Here is a 21597-nt window from a genome sequence, read left to right as displayed (position 1 = left end):
GTACATTCATTCAGTGATTTATTATGTGGTAGCTATTGAGCTGAGTAGTAAAAATAACAAGAGGAAGGAAGCAGATGTGCCTACTGAAGCCATAGGAACTGGAGACCAGTTGTAGGCAGATATGAAATAATTACAATTTGGTTGACTGGTATTTAGCAAGAGCTCAATACCTATTGACTGAATTTGATCACAGAATTCTCAGTTTTTTCGTGTTGTCTTTTCTGGAGGCTAGCCCAGTGTCACCTGGCAGTGGGCTCCAAAAGCATGAGAAATCAAGCCCTAGCCTGCAGGCTCTTTTTTAAGTCTCTATTCATGGGGTACTTAACTAATACCTCATCAGTGAAGCCATATGGTTAGGCTCCAGGTCCACAGAGAAGGAGGTGGTACTGTGTGTGACAGGAGGAGGCATGGTTGGTTAGAAGCCATTCCTCTGCCATTTCGCCACACAATTTTAAAGTGTGGGTTATGTTATAAAAATGTTAAGGTTAGCTAAGGAATTTAAGCAATGATCAGCTGAGGCCAAGAATAAGTTTCTTGCTGCAAACTCACACTCAAGAAACTAGAATGTGATTGAGATGTTTTCACGGGAAACGATGGTGTGGTTCACAACAAGCAATGTGGGCTTTTACTATCTTTACAAAGTGCTTTGGAAAGAGGGTGGTGACCATGCGTAAGTGGGCTGCGCCTCCACTTCGTGCTCTTAACACCGAGGGAACTCTTCTCCTGTGAGAGAGTGACTGACTGTTTCTCCCCGGCCTCCACAGGAGACAAATCGGAACCGAGTGGTTGTCCTTTGCCAACAATGCCTGATATAAATTATGGAACTAATCAATAAGTGATGCTTCTCTATTTCATTATAGTAAAGGACTTTTTAAATTGGGTTCAGAGGATAAATCTGTAACTAGATGGAAGACCAGGGTAAAGAAACAAAGCTTGAGGCATAGACTTAAATTTCAGGAGTCCGCATAAACAAAGGCCTCTCATTATGTCATTTAATTTGGAGATGCATGTCATTAAGAGATGTGTTAGAGATCTCAATAGAGCCAGTGCATCTGTGTGTGTCTAAGTATTAAGATCATCTGAGCAAATGCATTTTCATAGTCACATATTCTGATCCAAAAGTTAGTATAGAGAATCAATACCCAAAATGGCGCAACTCCAAATGGGAACCCTGAGTCGCCCTCAATCATCAGTTAGAAAACTGTAGCTCTCATTCCCAGTTTTGTCTATTGAGAACTTTGTGTGATTGAATGCACACATACAGAAAAGTAGCAAAGGTGGCCAGAATCCAGATTCACTGCACCCACTTTGAGGTCATCATTATATCCACCACATGTGCAGGCACACAGGAAGATGAGCTTGCACACAGACGCCCAACTTTTCTGGGTTTCCCCATGTACAAAACCACGATGAAGGTTTGAAGAGCTGAGTGAGGAAGGGTGGGGGAGAAGTGGCCAAGCACAGGAATAGCAGAGCCCTCACATCCATGCAAAAACGCAAGGCCAAGTCCCCAGAAATGCTAATCCCAGAAGGATTTGTGTCGCCTGTTTTAGAGGCTTCCCTGATCCTTGCACCAACTCCAGGTGGTGTGAGGCCTTTGTTGGCCTCAGCACACCGTGGGCACACTCTTGACTGAGCTCTCTGAATTTTTGTAATTGTAACAGTTTGGTAATTAGATGCCATTTTTTAATGGACTCCTTTTTGTCTGTGATTTGTGTGCTGGCTAAGGGGGAAAAAAAAGAGTGATTCAGAATTCAAAATGAATGTTCCTTTTTAAACAGGCAGATTTTCCACATGTTCATTAATTTGAACTTTACAGGTATCCATCTTCTCACCCATAGCATTGATGGCATTCATTTAATAGCATCTGAGGCATGAATTCTCCATCAAACAAGGAAGGGCATGACAAAGCTCCAATGGGAACGCTTTATCATCACCTCTCCCCAAAATACCTCTGTCTTCTTGTGAAAATGGCTTCTCTATTTGATGATTGTGGTAAAGTGATGATGCTGCAAATGGCAGAGGTGAAGACAGTGGATGGATCAGAATGCAGTGGACATTTAGAAGTGTAAGACATCACACAGACAAACCCCTGGATATTTGTCAACACCTTGTAGCCCTTGCATCACAACATGGGGTGTAAACAGGAAGGACCTATAGGATCCTCAGGGTCAGTGCTGCTGTGTGCACTTGAGGAAACTTTGGACCAAAGGACTCGTTCAAAATCACTGTTTCAGATTCACTGAGCCACTTAGAGTAACAAAACCACGGAGGACACCAACATTTCATGGCCTTCGGGCGTTTAGGGAACTTGTTTCTTCACTATACCTCTTATTTAACATTGCAAATGAGATAGAAACTCATAGTTTTACAAGACAACCAAAGGAACATACTTCATGATGATAAACATACTTAATGTTTTCATCCCAACTGTTTATTAACAGACAGACACATTATTAATTATCCACTCTGCATCTCAGGGAGATCCAAATGGACTTATTAGCTATGTTTATCTTTCTGCAGATAGCATTAGACATCAAACTGCACTAAGCGTGAGCGGGGAAGGGGGAAGGGTAGGCTGAGATTTGGCACAGTGTCTGCGGGAGGACAGGTTATGAATGAGTAATTAGGAGAACACAAGGATGCCATTTCAGACTTGTGGCTAGGGGGAACTTTGTGTCCAAGGTCATGCTGAGGGGAAATGGGATTCTTAAATGGATCCTCTGTGTTTCCTCTTTAAGAATGGAGGAAAGGCATCCCAAGGGCAGGAGTGTATTGGTGATGAGAAGAGGGGGGTACTGTGTGTGTGCGTGTGTATTATATACATATGTATATTATATATGTGTATTTATGTACATATATGTTATGTACATGCTATGACAAAAGACATGGCACATGCTCATTGATGGGCAGAAGCCAGTCTTAGTCCCAAATTTTAGGAGGCTTTAGTAGTGATCTTAAATAAGAGAGCTGATTAAATGGAAATAACTAGTTAAGAGATTAAGGAAGGTATATAACATGACAACCCAAATAAGAATGAAAATAGTGGTGTGCACACCTGGGAACTGGAACCAAAGTTATCAGCATAAATTACTGAGACTTTTGAGGGTATTTTGTTTTGAACACACATTTCTATTTTGAATTTACCTCATAGCAAATCATGGCAAAATCTAGTTGTGATTAAAATTTTTGAGACCGTCATACACAAACACTGCACCTGTATCATTCATGCCCCTCCCTCACAGCATCTCCTTTGTTGTTTCTGCTCCCTCCCAAATTTATGACCTCTTCTTTAATTATCATTGCTGCACAACACACACACAGACAATTTAGCATTGCCTGTATAATATATCCAGGGATAACCCCTTGGAATTAGACAGTCTTTGTGGGAGTCTCCCTCTCTCTAAAGCTACCACCCGTACTCACTTCAGCAGCACATATACTAAAATTGGAATGATACAGAGAAGATTAGCATGGCCTCTGCACAAGGGTAACACCCAAATTTGTGAAGCGTTCCCTATTTTTACTATTTGTAGATGATATGATAGTATACCTGAGTGACCCCAAAAATTCTACCAGGGAACTCCTACAGCTGATAAACACCTTCAGCAAAGTGGCTGGATAAAAATTAACTCAAAAAAATCAGTAGCCTTCGTGTATACAAAAGACAAAAGGGCTGAGAAAGCAATTAGGGAAACAACACACTTCACAATAGTCACAAAAGACAAAAAATACCTTGGTGTGACCCTAACCAAGGAAGTCAAAGACTTGTATGAAAAAAATTTCAAGTCTCTGAAGAAAGAATTAGAAAAAGATATCAGAAGATGGAAAGATCTTCCATGCTCATGGCTTGGCAGGATTAACATAATAAAAATGGCCATCTTACCAAAAGCAATCTACAGATTCAATGCAATTCCCGTCAAATTACCAACACAATTCTTTACAGACATTGAAAGAAAAATTCTTAACTTCATCTGGAATAACAAAAAACCCAGAATTGCTAAAACAATCCTCTACAATAAAAGATGTTCTGGAGGTATCTCCATCCCTGATCTCAAGCTGTACTATAGAGCAACAGTAATAAAAACTACATGGTACTGGCATAGAAACAGAATGGTGGATCAATGGAAACGAACAGAGGACCCAGAAATAAACCCACACACTTATGAACACCTGATTTTTGACAAAGATGCCAAAACCATACAATGGAAGAAAGATAGCATCTTCAGCATATGGTGCTGGTCTAACTGGATATCTACATGTAGAAAAATGCAAATAGATCCATACTTATCATCCTTCACAAAACTAAAGTCCAAGTGGATCAAAGACCTCAACATAAAACCAGACACATTAAATCGGTTAGAAGAAAAAGTGGGGAAGAGCCTTGAACTCATTAGTACAGGAGACAACTTCCTGAACAGAACATCAATGGCACAGGCTCTAAGATCAACAATCAATAAATGGGACCTCATGAAACTGAAAAGCTTCTGTAAAGAAAAGGACACTGTCATCAAAACAAAACGACTGCCTACAGATTGGGAAAGGATCTTTACCAACCATTATCTGACAGAGGGCTAATATCCAGTATATACAAAGAACTAAAGAAGTTGAAAAGCAGCAAATCAAGTAATCCAATTAAAAAATGGGGAACAGAGCTAAACAGAGAACTCTCTGTAGAGGATTGTAGAATGGCAGAGAAACACTTAAAGAAATGCTCAAGGTTATTAGTCATCAGAGAAATGCAAATCAAACGACCCTGAGATTTCACCTTACACTCATCAGAATGGCCAAGATGAAAAACTCAAGTGACAACACATGCTGGAGAGGTTGTGGAGAAAGGGGAACCCTCCTCCACTGCTGGTGGGAATGTAAACTTGTACAATCACTTTGGAAATCAATCTGGTGCTTTCTCAGACAACTAGAAAAGCGCATCCTCAAGATCCAGCCATACCACTCCTAGGCATATATTCAATAGAGGCTCAAGTACACAGTAAGGACATTTGCTCAACCATCTTTGTAGCAGCTTTATTTGTAATAGCCAGAAGCTGGAAACAACCCAGATGCCCCTCAACTGAAGAATGGATACAGAAATTGTGGTACATCTACACAATGGAATATTACTCAACAATAAAAAACAAGGGAATCATGAAATTTGCAGGTAAATGGTGGGAACTGGAAAGGATCATCCTGAGTGAGCTATCCCAGAAGCAGAAAGACACACACGGTATATACTCACTCATATAGACATATAATATAGGATAAACCTACTAAAATCTGTACATCTAAAGAAACTAATCAAGAGGGAAGACCCTGACTAAAATGCTTAAACCCATCCTGAAAGGCAAAGAGAATGGACATCAGAAGAAGAAGAAAACAAGAAACAAGTTAGGAGGAGCCTGCCACAGAGGGCCTCTGAAAGGCTCTGCCCTGCAGACTATCAAAGCAGACGCTGAGACTTATGGTCAACTGTTGGGCAGAGTGCAGGGAATCTTATGAAAGAAGTGGGAAATAGTAAGATCTGGAGAGGACAGGAGCTTCACAAGGAGAGCAACAGAACCAAAAAATCTGAGCAGGGGTCTTTCCAGAGACTCATACTCCAACCAAGTACCATGCATGGAGATAACCTAGAACCCCTGCACAGATGTAGCCCATGGCAGTTCAGTGTCCAAGTGGGTTCCATAGTAATCGGAACAGGGACTGCCTCTGACCTGAACTGATTGGCCTGCTCTTTGATCACCTCCCCCTGAGTGGGGAACAGCCTTGCCAGGCCACAGAGGAAGACAATGCAACCACTCCTGATGAGATCTGATAGACTAGGATCAGAAGGAGTAGAAGACCTACCCTATCAGTGGACTAGGGAGGGGCATGCGTGGAGAAGGGGGAGGAAAGGTGTGATTGGGAGGGGAGGAGGGAAGGGTTTATGGGGGGATACAAAGTGAATAAAGTGTAATCAATAAAAATTTAATAAAAAGCCACTGCCCACCTATAGCTCTTTATCTCGGCATCACACCTTGTGAAATTTCCCCTCATCCCTGTTGGCATGTCAACTGCTGTTGACTTCATGAATGTGTAGTTCAAGCCACCATACTGCTGAAACTTCATGAGTGCAATTTCCTCATTGTGTATAGAGCACATTTTCTTGCAGCAGGCACCCTGGTCTGGTCCTCTGATTCTTTGGTTTTGAAGACAGGGCTTCTCTGTGTAAAAGAGGCCTGGCTGTCCTGGACTCAATTTGTAGACTAGGCTGGCCTTGAGCTCATGCTGGAATTAAAGGCCTGTACCACCATGCCTGGCTGCTGTGGTTCTTGTAATCTTTCCACATACTCTTTAGCAGTATTCCCCAAGCCTTAGCTGTATGAGTTGATTTGCAAGTATCAATTCAGGTTAGGCACCGCAATGTCATGTATTTTCTGAATTTTGAGTAGTTGTGGGTCTTTATAGTCATTTCCATCTGTTGTATTAAAAAAAAAAAACTTCTTTGATGAGGGGTGAGAGCTTCACTTCTCTGTGGGTGTAAGAGTAAGTATTCAGAGTACCTCTAGAAAGTATATTAGTTTACAAAAGTGGCAATGTTAGGTTTTCTTATGTCTATAACCTTTCCAGTAGCTAGGCAGGTACGCGTGCATTTCTTCCCATTGATCAGGCCTCAGTTCCAATTGTTGGTTACCCCTAAGATGAAAGTACTGTGACTGCATTGGTTACAGCTGCTCGTTGCTGTGCTTTGTAGGCCTTACAGATGGTACAGGGCTACCAGCTGCTCTTCTACCTACCAGAGAGCCAGTCCTCCTGGAGGAGGCCATTTTTAACAGGCATTTCTAGCCTGTGGGCTGATTAGAAATGTGGGCTTAACATAATAACTTTGATCTTCAGAAGGTGATTACTATATTTTAACTGAGCCCTCCCCTTTTACAGACAAAGGAAACCCAGTCTGCAAGACGTGAAGTCACTGGCACCGTTAAAATGTGGATTAGCTTAGTGGGTTTGAACTGCTTTCCAAGTGCTGTGGACTCTGCATAACCGGAATAAAGCCGGACTGTGGCTGTCCTTGCTTTGGCATGTTTAACTGGAAAGTCACCAAGTACAGTTGTATCCATTGAGGAAAGTGTCCCTGTACCCTGTAATCGGCTCTAAAGGGCTACCACTGTTACGGCATCTCAGCTAACTGCAGCCCGTTAACCAGCACGCCTTGTGTCTAGCCCTTCTGGGTGAGTACACATCCATCAAGGGTGTGTAATGTGTGTACTGTGTGCTCAGGTGGATGATGACTGCCAGCTCACAAGCGAGATACAGCTCTCCAGCTTGGCTGCGACCCTGCGGGAAACCTCTTTACCTGCTTGCATCTTGATGCCTTTAGAATTTGTAGTCCATATCCTACCCAGTGGTTCTCAACTCTCCTGACGCTGTGTGACCCCAACCATAAAATCATTTTTGTTGCTTCTTTATAACTGTAATTTTGCTACTGTTATGAATCGTGGTGTAAATGTCTGTGTTTCCCAATGGTCTCAGGCAAACCCTGTGAAAGAATCATTCAGCACCCCAGGGGTCGATAACCACAGGTTGAGAACCCCTGCCCCCAACTGTCTCATTCTGTGACTCTGAGTACAAGGGATAGGTAACACCACTATTTACAGTTGTACAAAGCATTAGAATATGGAGCCATTTGAAATCCACATATTATAGTAAATGCTATCCTGCAGACTTGAGCTTAGCATCAATGGTAATTCTTCAATAATACGAACCACTGCAAGAATCTTACAGCCAAAGACCATGGAAGTCTCAACCCAGACCAGGTCATTTTTGGGCCCCAAGCCCCTTCCCTCCCCTCCCCCTCCTCTCCTTCTCAGCAGGGGATTAGCTGTTGAATGTGTGGCTGTCATCTGGTGGTAGTTATGCTGTACTTAGGATTTGGAAGGACTTTTGTTTATTTGGCATGTTCCACACGGGCCTGTCAGGCTCGGGAGGGCGGGGGTAGGGGGGTTGTGGCTTTTGCAAAACTTACAAGACATTAACATAAAAATACATAATTCATAGAGGGAAATATTTTGGAGGCTCCTTCCTTCACTTTTACAAATTGGCCATAAAATAGAAACCACAGACATAACATTCATATACCCTTACTAACCAAACTTGAACTATTTGAGGTGGCAGCAATGAAGGCTTTCTCTACAGGGCACCCAAAGCAATGGTGAGACTTCAGAACCTGTGCACAGAGATTAATACGATCCTTCAAGGGAACGATGCAGATTTCCTACCCAACAATAGGCAAATACCTATTGATAAAAATGGCGTTTGTAGCTTGGTGTCTCTTTGCAGTCATTAAGTGTATTTGAAGGGATATGCTTCTCTTTTCAAGTACATTAAGGATCATATACACATTCCCTTATAAGTCATTGTTTATTGTTTTCCTCCTTTTTAAGTGGAAGTTGCTCATAGTAGCCAAGGCAGCCACGTATGTCACTGACAAGGTTATCGTAGGGGAAAGAGCTATGTGGAAGTCCATCTTGCTACCTTCGTCTTTATTAGTGGTGTCGACACTCTGAGCTTGCGTTAGTTCCTTAGAATGAGGCCTGAGGATGGAGGAAAAGTCTAATCAACTTCTGTCCATTCCACTTAGGTGTCTGGGTAATATTTCAGTGAAGCTGGAATAGTGACTGTGCTGGATGACTGCTGAAGAATAGCATGCTTAATGAGGTTAGCTAATGTAAGACCCAAGAGGCGAAGCAGTATTTCTGCCGCAGAACTCAAGCAAAAGGTCCCTTTGCCACTTGATTTGATGGCACAGTAAAGAGTGTGGTGCTAGGGATGAGAGAAGCTGAGAGCTGGGCATTAGCTGTTTCATATGACTTCTGAGCTTTATGACCTCGGAAATGGCAGTTGACCTCTCTGGGCTCCGTTTCATTCATGTGAATACAACACCACTCTCACAGGGGTTTGAGACAAAAAGGATGGAGAGTTGTAGCCATTTGAAGCAGATTGAACTGTGGTGGGTGATGATACTGGGTCATGACTAGAATGCATGGATTATTCTGAGTTGCTTCTAAATATCAAACCTCATTGTTCTAGGAGCATTGGTCTGGGGAAAAGGGGATAGTACACAAGGCAGCAGCACAGAGGTTAACAAAATTGCTTAAGCAATTTGATCACATAAGTTCTTAAAGAAATCCACAGCTAAATTATAAGACAATAAGGCTATTTGATATGTCATTGTCAATGAGGATTTAAAAGATTAGGTATAGGCAATCATTGGCTGTTGATAGAGAGGGAATCACTTTTTTTCCCTAGGGATAAGCTCTCTGGTAGATCATCCAATCTCAAAGTGGTCACTCCCAAAACACGTGGACACAGAAACAACACTAAATGTACTCAGTGAATTTACGTGTATATATACATATATGTATATGCATATATGTAACAATAATAACTAAAGAGGAGGTCATGAACTTGAGAGGAAGTGGAAGGAATATGGGAGGGATTGGAGAGGGGAAAAGGAGGGTAGAAATGAGGTATGAACAGTGCTCATGTATGAAATTCTTAAAAAAGTAATTAAAAACCTTTAGCACAGCACAGGGACCAGGGCAGCAGGACAGGAACAACCGTCTATAAAATCTAGTTCTCTTTTTCACCTCGTCTCCAAACAACACCCTTCAAATAAACGGTGAGGCTGACTTTAAAGCAGACTGTCAGAAACAAGTCTGTGTTTCTTCCAAGAACAGATATGAATCCACTTCCTTCTGTTCACTTTAACAGTATTCAAAACCAATGTGTTGATTTAGCCTGCCTCCTCAGCCCGTCTAAAGTGCTTCTCATAGGTTGTTGGGAACACGGTTTGAACTGGAGAGAGGTTTGTGTATGACGGTATATCAGTGTGTCTTTGAAGGTCTTCTGGGGCGACACATTCCCAGTTCCCATCCTGTGCCTCTGTATCGGGGTAAGTGGAAATGGTCACAGTGGGGTTTTCCCTTTGTTTTGAGAACTTTTCCTGGGGGAGGGGAACAGTTGTCTGCTCATTCCCAATGGGACACCAGTGACAGACCACAGCAATGATGTCACTCAAGTCTGGCCTGGTTAACAAGAGTTTAACCCTGATTATTACAAGTTCATAGGCAACTCATTGGGCAGCTACACCATAGAGGGGGCAAAATCTCCCTGGCAAAGGTTAGGTGGCTGTGTATTCTCAGGGGAAGGCAGGCCTTATGATGTCCCCACACCCCCAGCAAAGTTGGCTGCCTAAAACCCCTACAGGAAGAGATAGAACCTCGTGAAACCTCGTCCCTAGTCGCCCTTAACTACCTATAACCTTGGGGAGGGTTAGGGCCTCATGATACCTCTCTTCTAGAAGTCTTTAACTGTCCATAAATCCTATAAATCCTTGGGGGATGGCTGTAGAGCCACGTGAGCCCCTCCTCCATGACGAAAAGTTAATAGGCGCAATCTTGTTCAGGTAGATAGTTCCAGAGGCCAGTGACCGACATATTCACGGAGGGCAGTGTCCACAGACACTCGGTTCAGTTTTCTCGGATATACAGCTGCAGTCAGAGTGCAGGGATTCTCTTTTTATCTTATATGAGCGCCCCTTAGAAGCAAAAGTATCTATGACCATTGCTTGAGACCTGTCGCAGCACCCATGAAAGAGCCGCACCAGCGGTTTTAAGCACGGATTAATCCCTAACTTCAAGGTAACTGACTTTTGGTTGTTAGCAAAGGGAAGCTGCAGTACCGCAGCCAGCATGCCTCCATGTCAGTTCCCTGAGCGGCTCGGGACAAAGAGTGCTGTCACCTAAGGTCTCTAGCAGGTGGCCCGCTGCTTCCTTCAACCCTTTCTAGATCTGCCCGCACTCCTGGAGGACAGTGCTTCCTTGCGTGCAAACTTGGAGCTTTCACACCACAGATGATCCAACAGCTCTCTCCAGTGCTTGCTATTGTGCTACAAGAGAGAGTCTTCAGGGAAAGGCCAATTGTCAGTTAACTTCTTTCCTCTTTTCTTTTACGGTTATTTCTTTATTACGTGTGGGGGAGAATGTACCCATTCCGTGTGAGTGTTACTTACTTACTGTGTATGTGGAGGTCAGAGGACAGCTGTCAGGAGCTGGTCCTCTCCTTCCACCATGTGAGTCACCAGGATCAAACTCAAGATGACGGGTTCAGCAGCAGCTGCCTTTGTCTGCTGGGCCACCTCACCAGCCTCAAGCAGTGTATTCCAGCAGAGGAGCTGAACTCTGTGTTTATGGGGCCATTCATGTCACGGCTGCAGTTGGCACACACACACACACACACACACACACCAGCTATACTGAAGGACCAAGTAACAAACACTATATTAACATTTCTGTACTAACCTTGACAGCCTAGGCCAGGCTCCTTGACTCATGCTCATACCTGCAGACATGACTGATCTCTAAATATCTAGGTTGCCATCGTTACCAGAGAATAAACTTTGAGGGAGGATACTCCCTGATAATATTCTAAGTAAAGCCCTATTACCGTGACTACCTTTTTATTCTGGTAACTTTTGCTAGTATATTAGAGAGAGTATCTGTATTTGAAGATTTTCTTGATTTCAAAATGTAGCAGAATCTCTGTGTTAGTATTAGACAGCACATTAAATGGGTGTGTATCAGGGTGGCCAGGACATGGCTCTTTGCATATACAGAGTACATTCTAGGCAGTGTGAGGACACACAGAAAGAAGTGACTGGCCCTAAAGATTTGGATATAAGAGAACAATAGGAATGGGAAGAATTCTATCACAATGGCGTCTAACTGGTTGGTTACTAAGTGAATGGTGGCCATATTATGGCTGTTTCTAAGTTCATGCCTGTAAGTTATTTCAAGACAATAAATTTTGCTATTGTGCTACAAGAGAGAGTCTTCAGGGAAAGGCCAATTGTCAGTTAACTTCTTTCCTCTTTTCTTTTACGGTTATTTCTTTATTACGTGTGGGGGAGAATGTACCCATTCCGTGTGAGTGTTACTTACTTACTGTGTATGTGGAGGTCACAGGACAGCTGTTAGGAGCTGGTCCTCTCCTTCCACCATGTGAGTCATTTGTTATTTCAAGACAATAAACTTACCTGTAGTTATACAGGTAAGTTCTGAGTGTGTTAGTGGCTTTTGTGCTTTATCCTTTTCTTTTGGGCTTTCTTACAACCTTCTGTTATGGGAAGATGCTGAATGAAAGAACCTTTTATTATTGTTCCTTAGTCAGTTCACAAAGATACACTCAAAGATGGAAATAATGACTTTATTAGGAGTATAAATATTTAATCGTAGGTGATTTTTATAATGCTTTTATAATCAAGAACATTATCATTCAGTAATGAGGAAAGAAAAGGAAACCATAGAAAGCCATGTTGGAAAGGATGAAGTTAAAAATATCTTTGCAGATGGCATCATCTTATATGTAGAAAATCCCAAGTAATCCACATGGAAGAAACCTTTGAAGCTCATTAATGAGTTAGCAAGATGACAGAATTAAAGATCAATATAGAAAAACTAGCTGTATTCCTGGTAGTGGGCCATCCAAAAATTAAACTAATGAAATAATTTCACCCGTAAAGCATCGGGAAGAATAAATTGAAACCACAAAGGCTTTACACTGAACACTGTAAAATATCAGTGAAACGAATTAAAGAATGACGTCAGTAGAAGAGCAGCGTGAATTCAGAGTGGAAGATAGTATTGTTAGGATAGCAATCATCCCCAGATGATTAAAAAAAAAAGTTCAATTGTCTAGTTTGGTTTTGACACAAAGGTGAATAATTTGTTTGGATTTTTTCTGGAAATGTAAAGGGCCCAGAATGACCCTTGTACAAATTTGTTCTTGCACAATCAAGGAACAAAGAATTCATGCTTCCTAATTTCAAAATTGACATCGAAGTTGTCCTAGTGAAGACTGTTAGGTTATGCACAAGAGGAACACAATAACACAACAGTCGATTGTCGGTAAGGTTGACAGATGAAAAGCAAACACATCTTTCACTAAATGATGCTGAGATAATTAGATAGGCACCTGCAAATGTACAAAATTCAACCAGGCCAAATGCTATACAAAGAATGAACTCAAAGTAGATCAACGATCAAAATTGTTAAGACTAAAGTATAAAACTCTTAGAAGAAAATGGGGATTGTCTTAGATCTCAAGGCAAAAATAAAATTGATTCCATTTTAAATGTAAAACTTTAAGAATTTTAAGGAGCCTATTGCAAAAGTGAAGAGATAACCAGAGAATGAGGAAAAAAAATTGTAATTCATTTCTCTACAAGTAAAACTTGTAGAGAACACAAAACTTTTTACAATACATCAATAAAAAGGCAGCTCAATTTGACAGTGTAAAACCTTTAAATACACATTTCTACAAAGAAAATAGAGTCCCAACACGCACATACACACACACACACACACACATACACAAAGATGGTCAACATTATTAGCCACTGGGGGGAATCTAACTCACAACCTCAGTGAGATACCGCTTAACGACCACTGGGATGTTTATAATAAAAAATAAAAACACAAAAACAGGCAGTAACAAAGGTTGGCAAGGATGTGGAGAAATCGGATCCCTTGTATGTTGCTGATGGGAATATAAAGCAGTGCAGCTGTATTCAAAACAGTTTGGCAATTGCACAAAACACTAAACATTGAGTTGTAGGTCCAGAAACTCTACTCGTAGGTATGCATAGAAGAGAATTGGAAACACATGTCCACCCAAAATCATGTACACAAATCCTCATAGCAACGTGACCCACGACAGCCAAAAGTGGGAGTGATTCACGTGTCCATTGACTGATTTATAAACAGAATCCAGCCTGTTGGTGCTCTACAATGGTGCCCAGCCATGGAAGATGAGTTATTCTGTAGTACAGCTGATACGAGAAAGCATTCTAAGTAAATTCAGACATAAAAAAAAAGATGCACATTTTATTTCACTTACATGATTTTTCTAGAATCCTCTAGGTAAATCACCGAGACAGAAAGTGTGTCAATGGCTCCAGGAGCTCAGGATAGTGTGGGAAAGGGAAAGATTGCTGACAGGGATGAGGGCTTCTGCTAGTGATGACAATTTCCTGGACCCTGATAGTGGTAATGCTTTTATAGCATGGATCTACTAAAAAGAAATTCCTTAAATTGTTCTGTTTATAAGTTTGACTTTTATGAGACATGAGTTCTATATCATTTTTGTTGTGGTTGTTTGAGACAGGGTCTCACTTTGTAACCCTGGCTGTCCTGAAACTCCCTGTGTAGACCAGGCTGGCCTCGAAATGCACAGAGATTCACCTGCCTCTGACTCCTGGGTGCTGGGATTAAAGATGTGTGCCACCACACTCAACCTCTGTGTTTTCTTTTATTAAGCTGGTCTAATAAAACATGTCTTGCAAACAAACATTTTTCCAAAAGCACATACTTCCGTGCTACGCTTTTGAGGCCAGTTCACGATCAGTCTGTATAGACGTCATAAAATTTGATCAGTGTCCATTCGGAATGAGCGCGGTAGAACAGTTCTATACGTTATGAGGGAAGGTATCTGCACACTTCTCTTCCCTCGGCTTGGTAGAGACCCTTCTCATTTACATGCCCGACATGAACATTCCAGCAATCTTGTCACTGGGCGGGAGGACTTGTGTGTTCACCCGCGTCTTCATGCTTTTCTTGTCCCTTCCAGGTCCTCCCCTTCCCCAGCCAGGTGGTGTACAACAGAGTCGGCAAGTGTGGGAGCCGCACTGTGGTCCTGCTCCTGAGGATCTTGTCAGAGAAGCACGGCTTCAATCTGGTCACGTCGGACATTCACAACAAAACCAGGCTTACGAAGGCTGAACAAGTGAGTTGACTTCCCTGTCGCTAAGTCACACAGTTAGCGGGCGCCTGCCGGGACATCCTTCAGGGCAAGTTTCCGTGGAATGTTATCCTTTGGTCAGGGTGCAGAAGGAAATTTAAAGGAGGGTTTGTGCAGGGAATCTGCAACCTAGGAAGCCTCCGTAAGTGGATACTTCTGTCAGGTCTGATGGACTGTGTATGTTAGCCATGCCGGTTTTGCTAAAATAGAGTAACACATAATCTCAAAATACTTAAACTAGGGAATTAAATAAATAATGCTAAATTCTTCATAGTCAAATGAGATTTTTTTTTTCATTTAGCATTTCTTCCTTTAAACTTTCTCATCTGTATTCTAAATCTTTATAGTAAAAGGAAAAACCTTCTTTGTGCAGGAAATCTGGTTGGTTGATGCAGAATAAGAGCCTAGTTGTAATAAGCTCAGAAAGTCTTGACTCCCAAGGCAACCTTTGTTATGATCAGTGTCAGCAAAAGAATTCCCCCATTTTGCAGGGTCTTTTTTGCCCTAGCACAGCGACACCCAGAGATTGTTAAGCCTGTGGCAGGATGACAGTCTCATTGTCTGCCGAGAAGTTCTGAAGGCTTGCTCTGCTCTTTAAACCTGTGTAGAGCTAAGGACAGCTGTGTCCCCTGAGCTGCTCCCGTAGGAAACTTAGGTATTGTGTTCTCGGTGGTCTTTTTGTAAGATAAAGCTGTCAGCCTGTGCATTAGTTTCTGTTGTTGTGATAAAATATCCTGATAAAAGCAACTTAAAGGGGGAGGGGGAGGGGCTTATTTCAACTTGCACTTCCAGAGAGAAGAGTTGCATCATGGCAGGAAAGGCATGATGTCAGGCAGGGGCACGAGGCTGGCAATCCGGAAGTAGAGACTAAAAACAGGAAGTGGAGCCAGGCTATGAACCTTCAAAGCCCACTCCCAGAAACATCCTTCTGCCAGGAAGACTCCGCCTCCTAATGATTCCTTGACCTTCCCAGAGAGCACCACCAGCTGGGGCCAAGTGTTCAGACAGAGGAGACTAAGGGGGACATTTTACATTCATCACAACAACCTGGGGGGGGGGATGCTCTGTCACGTTAGAACTTATATCGTCCAATGAGTGGCACTTCCTGTCAAGTTGAGATCGTGATATTGAAATCTCGGCATGCATCCATTCTTCAGACATCATCTTCCTCTTGGAGGCACACAGATCCGTGTAGACAGGGGACTGTCCTCCCTGATCTGCTAAGCTTGAGAAGGTATTTCAAGGGCCTATAGTAAATTCTCCACAGGGGGGAAAAATATGCTTGGGCTGGAGCAGTGACTCTTTCAGTGAAGTGTTTGCCCCCTACCACCACCAGGACAAACTGTGAGGCCTGAGTTCAAATTCCCCAGCACAAATACGAAAGGCTGAGTGCCCACAGAAAGTCCAGGTCCAGCCCTGAGTGTGCTGAGACAGGCGGATCCCTGGAACCAGCTGCGCACCCGTGCCGCCAGTCTAGGCAGCTCTAGGCAGCTCCAGGTGTGCTGACGGGGTGGAGAGGCGGCTTCGTGGGCAGAAGCACCTGCTTCCGAGTGAGGACGGTTCTGAGAAGGCCTGTGAAGGCCAAGATGTTGCCCAAGCGCTCCTGTGTGGGATGAAGAGGGAAGCAGAGACCAGAGGACTCTCCACAACTCGTGGGCCAGCTAGCCTGGCGTTTGCAGGAGAACAAACAAAACCTAGCAGAGACCCTGTCATGAAATAAGGTGGAAGGTGAGGAGTGGCTGGCAAGGTTGTCCTCTGACCACAACACATGCATGCTTACACACACACACACACACACACACACACACACCTGCATTCACGTACATACCCCTAGCACACATTGTTTGCACACAAATTTTTTTTATTTAATAAGTAGACGAGGAACAGCTGTGAAAGACTGAAGTTAGCTGCCCTGGCCTCCGTTAGCATATTCCTACACATGCACACCCAGTGTGAACACCCATGCACAGCTACAGACTAAACACAAAGAATGAAAAGAAAAGGATTTTGGCATGTAAAGCTATGAAGCTGGATGTGGTGGCTCTGCACCTCTAATCCCAGCAATGCGGAAGCAGAGGCAGGCCCACCTCCATGGGTTGAGGGCCGGCCTGGTCTATGTAGTGAGCTGCAGATCAGCCAGAGCTGCATGTGAGACCCTCTTTCAAAAAGAGAGGAAGGGGGGAGGGAGGGAGAGAGTGGGGGAGGGAGGGAGAGAGTGGGAAGGGAGGGAGAGATTATGTTTTATGCATAAATTGTTTAATAGTGATAGACTCCCTTAGATTCCCTTACTTTGGCTGATGATGATCTTTTTACTATCCAGAAATAGTCTACGTTCTAATAATTTTATTATGGTTATTAAATTTCACCTTCCTCTGTATCCAAGTCTTGGAGCCTGCTTATCAGATTACGCCTAAATGTTGTTATGTGTGCACACATGCAGAATTCCCAGATGCCTTGTGAGACTCAGTTTTTAGATTCAGGTACTCCCCCCCCCCATGGAAGGTGGGCAAACAGCCCAGAGAGCAGAGAGCGGAGAAGTGGGCACTGGAGTGCTCAGGAACACACCAGGGTAAAGAACACGAAATTTTAGTGTTACATGCACTGTGGGAGTTTTGAATAGATAAACCTGCTTTGTTTTCTGTTTTAAATATCAGAAAATATAGTTGTAATGATGAACAAAATAAGCAAAAAGCTAATAAAAATATCCTGACAGCGAGGTGAGGTCCAGAAAGGGTTAAAGACAGCAGTGTCCTTTGCTCTGAAGGGGAAGCTCTCATCTGTTTGGAATGGTTGGTTTGTCTGGAAGCCAGGGAAGAGGCCAGACAATCTTTTAAATTCTTTCCAGCACCATGATTCTGTGATATATTTATACAGCTTCCAGCATATTCACATGTTAAGTGGTTCTGATTTCTGTGGTCAGTGTGACCTAGACTCTATTTCTTCACTTACTGCAGATTCCTATTATAAGATGAGTTAAGAAGAAAGAAAAACTAAAGCAAAGGTAAAGACTAGGAAGGAGCTGCAGATAAACAGGTGTAAAGATGCGGCTTCCTCGGAGCTCGATTACCTGGCTCCTGCGCACAGGAGAGCAGCCAGGAAGCAGACAAGAGGCCAGATCTGGTCTGTATCCACGATGTTTGAGAGACTCGCCCTTGTCTGTGTGAAAGTACATGTGAGAGCAGAGAAAGAAATAGTATTTTAGCTTAACATATTCAGGAAATAATTGGTGGCATTAATTGCCCCTCTTCTCAGTAGTTTGTTAAAGGGAAGGGGTGTGGTTTAGGTGGCTAGTTAAAATTTTACACTCAGTGCTTCTCACCTGTGTACAGTAGAGCTCTGAAAATCGTTCCCATGGAAACATTGTGCTCTTTAAAAACAGTAAGAACAGCTTAGCCTCAGGTACTGTAGGAGTTAAACAGTTTCTTGTGTGCTGGGCCAGAACTCTATTTACTGTGAAAAAACTTTTTTTTTCCTTGAGAAAATGTATTCCATGATCCAAACTACTGACTTACAAATGAACTTCAAAGTTGCATCCATTTATAGGACTGGGATTATTTGTGCCATTTCATTCAAGCACAAGGCATTTCTCTGGAGCAGGATTAGATGAACACATATATTTTCCCCTAAATGGTAGTTGTCATCATGCACACGTGCACACATACATCGCACACTCACAGTTAAGAGTGGCTTAGGGGATTTTTTAGCAGGAAAGGGAGCATGAAGATACTGAATGTTGGGCTGTCTATAAACCCATTACATCTGCCGTCATAGAAACAGACACACCTTCGGAATTTGTACTTTGACTATTTCCTCCTCGACAGAAGAGCCTGTAAAGAGCTGCTGGCCGAGCGTTGGACCTTAGCACTGCGTATAACACACACTCACAATGACGCTGTTTCATCTGTGCCCTATAGACCTCAGTTAGGGGTCGTGATTTATGTGATCGCTTGCAAAGTGGAGATTCTGTGTGGCGTGAGTGATGGGAAACCACTCTGGCTTCCCGAAGGGCGAGGAATGACAGCCAGGAATCCTCAGTTTGTCTGCTGGTCCTAAAGTGACTTCAGTGCTGTGCTCCGAAGGTCAGAGGACCATGGGCATCTCGGAAGAGAAATGCACAGCTAGTCAGCTAGAAAATGACAAAAAAGTGACCCTGAACCTCAAAAATTAGCAAAAGCAAGTAACTTCACTATTCATATTTCTCCTGAAAGTCCTGAGGTATAAAGAAAGTGGGGAGCAATGCCTGTGTGTGAATTGTTTCCCCTAATTATGTCATTTAACCATTTGGGACCAAAAATATACAGTGAGTAAGTATCATTCCCTGTTTTCTGGGTGAGAAACCGAGATAATTCATCGCCTTCCAGAGCTAATTAATTATACTGTAGTGACTGGCCGTGGCGGCTGGACTTAGAGCCGCACTCTCCGGGATCCAAAGGCAGGTCCCATAATGCAATGGCCGGTCTGCGGCAGAGCTTTGGAAATCTAGAGTTTCGATGCCCTTCTGCTGGAAATGCTGGGAAGGAATCCAGAAAATTCTTTTTCACAAAGAAAAAAAAAAAGGTGACCCAGGCAGTTTTCCTACGATGTAGCAGCCAGGCTGAGGAGAGCCGTGTCGCGGTCCTCCTGTTAGCATTTCCCCAGAGTGTGCTCTTCGGACTCCAGCCCCACAGCACCCCTCCTAGGCCCATGAAGAAGGGATCATGCTCTTAAACTTGGGGCCCTTCTGTGCCTTGTTTTCACCTGGGAGAGTCACGGTGATTATTTGTATTTTAAACACTGACAATCTTAAGACATACAAATACGTAGTGTATTGTGTGGTATGTGTGTTTGTATGTTCACATGTATGGGCACACGTGTGTGTTTGCTGGTAAGATTGTGGGTGTATGTTGGGGTTTACATGTGTGTGCCCTAGGGACTGAGTATGTGTGTATGTGCTTCCATGTTCACATATGTGTGTCCATGTGTATGCATGTGCTGGTGCCTATGTGTGTTTGCATGTTCACATGTGTGTTCTCACATGTATGCATGTGCATGTGTGTCTGTGTGTATGTCTATTTGTCTGTGAGTATGTGGGTAGGTCAGAGCTTGACATTGGCTATCTTCGTCTATTTTGCTGAGGAAGGGATTCTCACTAATCCTAGAGTTTCCTAGTTCACCAGCTTGGCCTGCCAATCCCATGTGTTTTCATCCTGAGGCCTAGGATTACACACAGATTTCCATGCCAGCCTCATTCATGAGAGCTAGGGATCTAAATTCTAGTCCTCGTGCTAAGACGTCAAGCATATTACTATCTATCTGTTTGGCTGTCCATCCATCCATCCATCCATCTGTCTACCCCTACATACACACACATACACATTATATATGTGTATATATATATATGTGTGTGTGTGTATTACATATCCTTTCATATATGTACATATATTTAAAGTTCTCCTAGACTTTCCCAGTCTCAGTCATCAGGGGCCTTTAATTATGTCCTGACTGTCCTTTGGATCCTACAGAATTTACACATCACAGTTTGGGAAGTGCTGGCCTAGTCTGCAGCCTTGCATCCGTCATCCCAGAAAAGGTTCCTATTTCACTGGAAGCCTCACGCCGGCCGCTCTGGCTGGGTCCAGTAGCCATGCAAATGACCTCAGCCTTGGAAATCACTCAGAGGGTGGCAGAGGTGGCACTCCTGCGCCCATGTGCTTCAGACTGCATCAACCTCTTGGTGCAGAGCACCATGCTGTGTGGCCTTATCTTACAGTGTGGCACCCTTCCCTGTCCAAGTCTGAGTTCTGAGTTTAAAGCAATGAGACTTAAAAATAAATGATGACAACCATGGTTGCTGTGAAGCTCTTGAGGCCACGGGGACACGGGGATGCCTCTGTCCTGTGCCCCCCACCCCTGCCCCTGCCCACTCTGAGGGTGAGTGTATCACAAACTCCAGTGAAGACTCATGAAGGGTGGTCTCGAGAGGCAAATCCTCCAGGCAAGGACATTCTCTGTCACCCAAGACTCTCTCAAGTCTCAGAAGGGTTCACGAAGTTTTCATTTTGTTTTGAAGCAAGCCTTCCTCGTTACGTAGGCCAGGCTGGCCTTCAACCCCTGACCCTTCTGCGTCAGCGTCCCAAGTAGCTGGGAGTAGAGCATGTGGGAAATGACATATCAGATGCTTTTCGTCTGCTTGTCCCCTTCCGCATGGTAGCCCAGGAACCTTCCCCTAGAAACATTTTGGGAAAGCCAGTCGGAATAAGCCGCAAGGCTTCCTGGCTTTGCAAGGAGACAGGCAGTGGACACTGTCTCTGAGTGGCACTGGAGAATGATCTCCAAGCTGACTCTGGAATCAAGGCAGAAGATAGGCCACTCTGTCCGCGGAATGGGTTCTACATTGTCTTGGGGTTCTTAGACAAAACCAGAGTCCGCTTTAGCAGGATGGAGGAGAGAAAAGAGGATGAAGTAGAGTAGCCACATGACATGGAAAGAAGTTTCTCCTCTCCTTGGTTTGTGCTGTATCCAATAATTTTCTGTATCTGGTTCAAACCCAGTCTCTTTGCCAGCTGCATGTTATTGCTCCCCCTCGTGGACTTCATCTTCACTGCGGCCACACGCTTCCCTGTTTACTGTAGCCCTGAGCCTACATGTAGAAAACAGACCCTGCTGGGGGCCTTCCTGAACCCCAAAAAGACAGCAGATAGCCCAAGACTTCAGTCATCCTTCCCAACCTCTAAGGCCGAGAAAGGACCTGCCGTTCCCACTCTGGGCTGTTCACTTTTGCTTTGA

At 43.5% G+C, this 21597-nt stretch overlaps 1 protein-coding gene and 1 non-coding gene across 4 annotated transcripts in view; both read left to right on the top strand.

Moving 5' to 3' along the window:
• Window positions 1-21597, top strand: part of Ust (uronyl 2-sulfotransferase) — a 336745-nt gene that overhangs the window by 152375 nt on the left and 162773 nt on the right. For all 3 annotated transcript variants that reach the window (XM_060373474.1, XM_021646693.2, XM_060373475.1), the window contains exon 3: window positions 14662-14817. In XM_060373474.1, coding sequence (XP_060229457.1) covers window positions 14662-14817 — 156 coding nt within the window. The remainder of the gene's footprint in view (window positions 1-14661; window positions 14818-21597) is intronic.
• On the top strand, window positions 3419-3525 carry LOC132649631 (U6 spliceosomal RNA). The gene has a single exon (XR_009588115.1). It is a non-coding gene; the product is annotated as a U6 spliceosomal RNA (small nuclear RNA).

The sequence above is a fragment of the Meriones unguiculatus genome, chromosome 20 (genome assembly GCF_030254825.1).
Source record: "Meriones unguiculatus strain TT.TT164.6M chromosome 20, Bangor_MerUng_6.1, whole genome shotgun sequence".
Taxonomy (NCBI): domain Eukaryota; kingdom Metazoa; phylum Chordata; class Mammalia; order Rodentia; family Muridae; genus Meriones; species Meriones unguiculatus.
The sequence above is the reverse complement of the archived record's forward strand: the minus strand, read 5'-3'. Positions and strand labels throughout refer to the sequence as shown.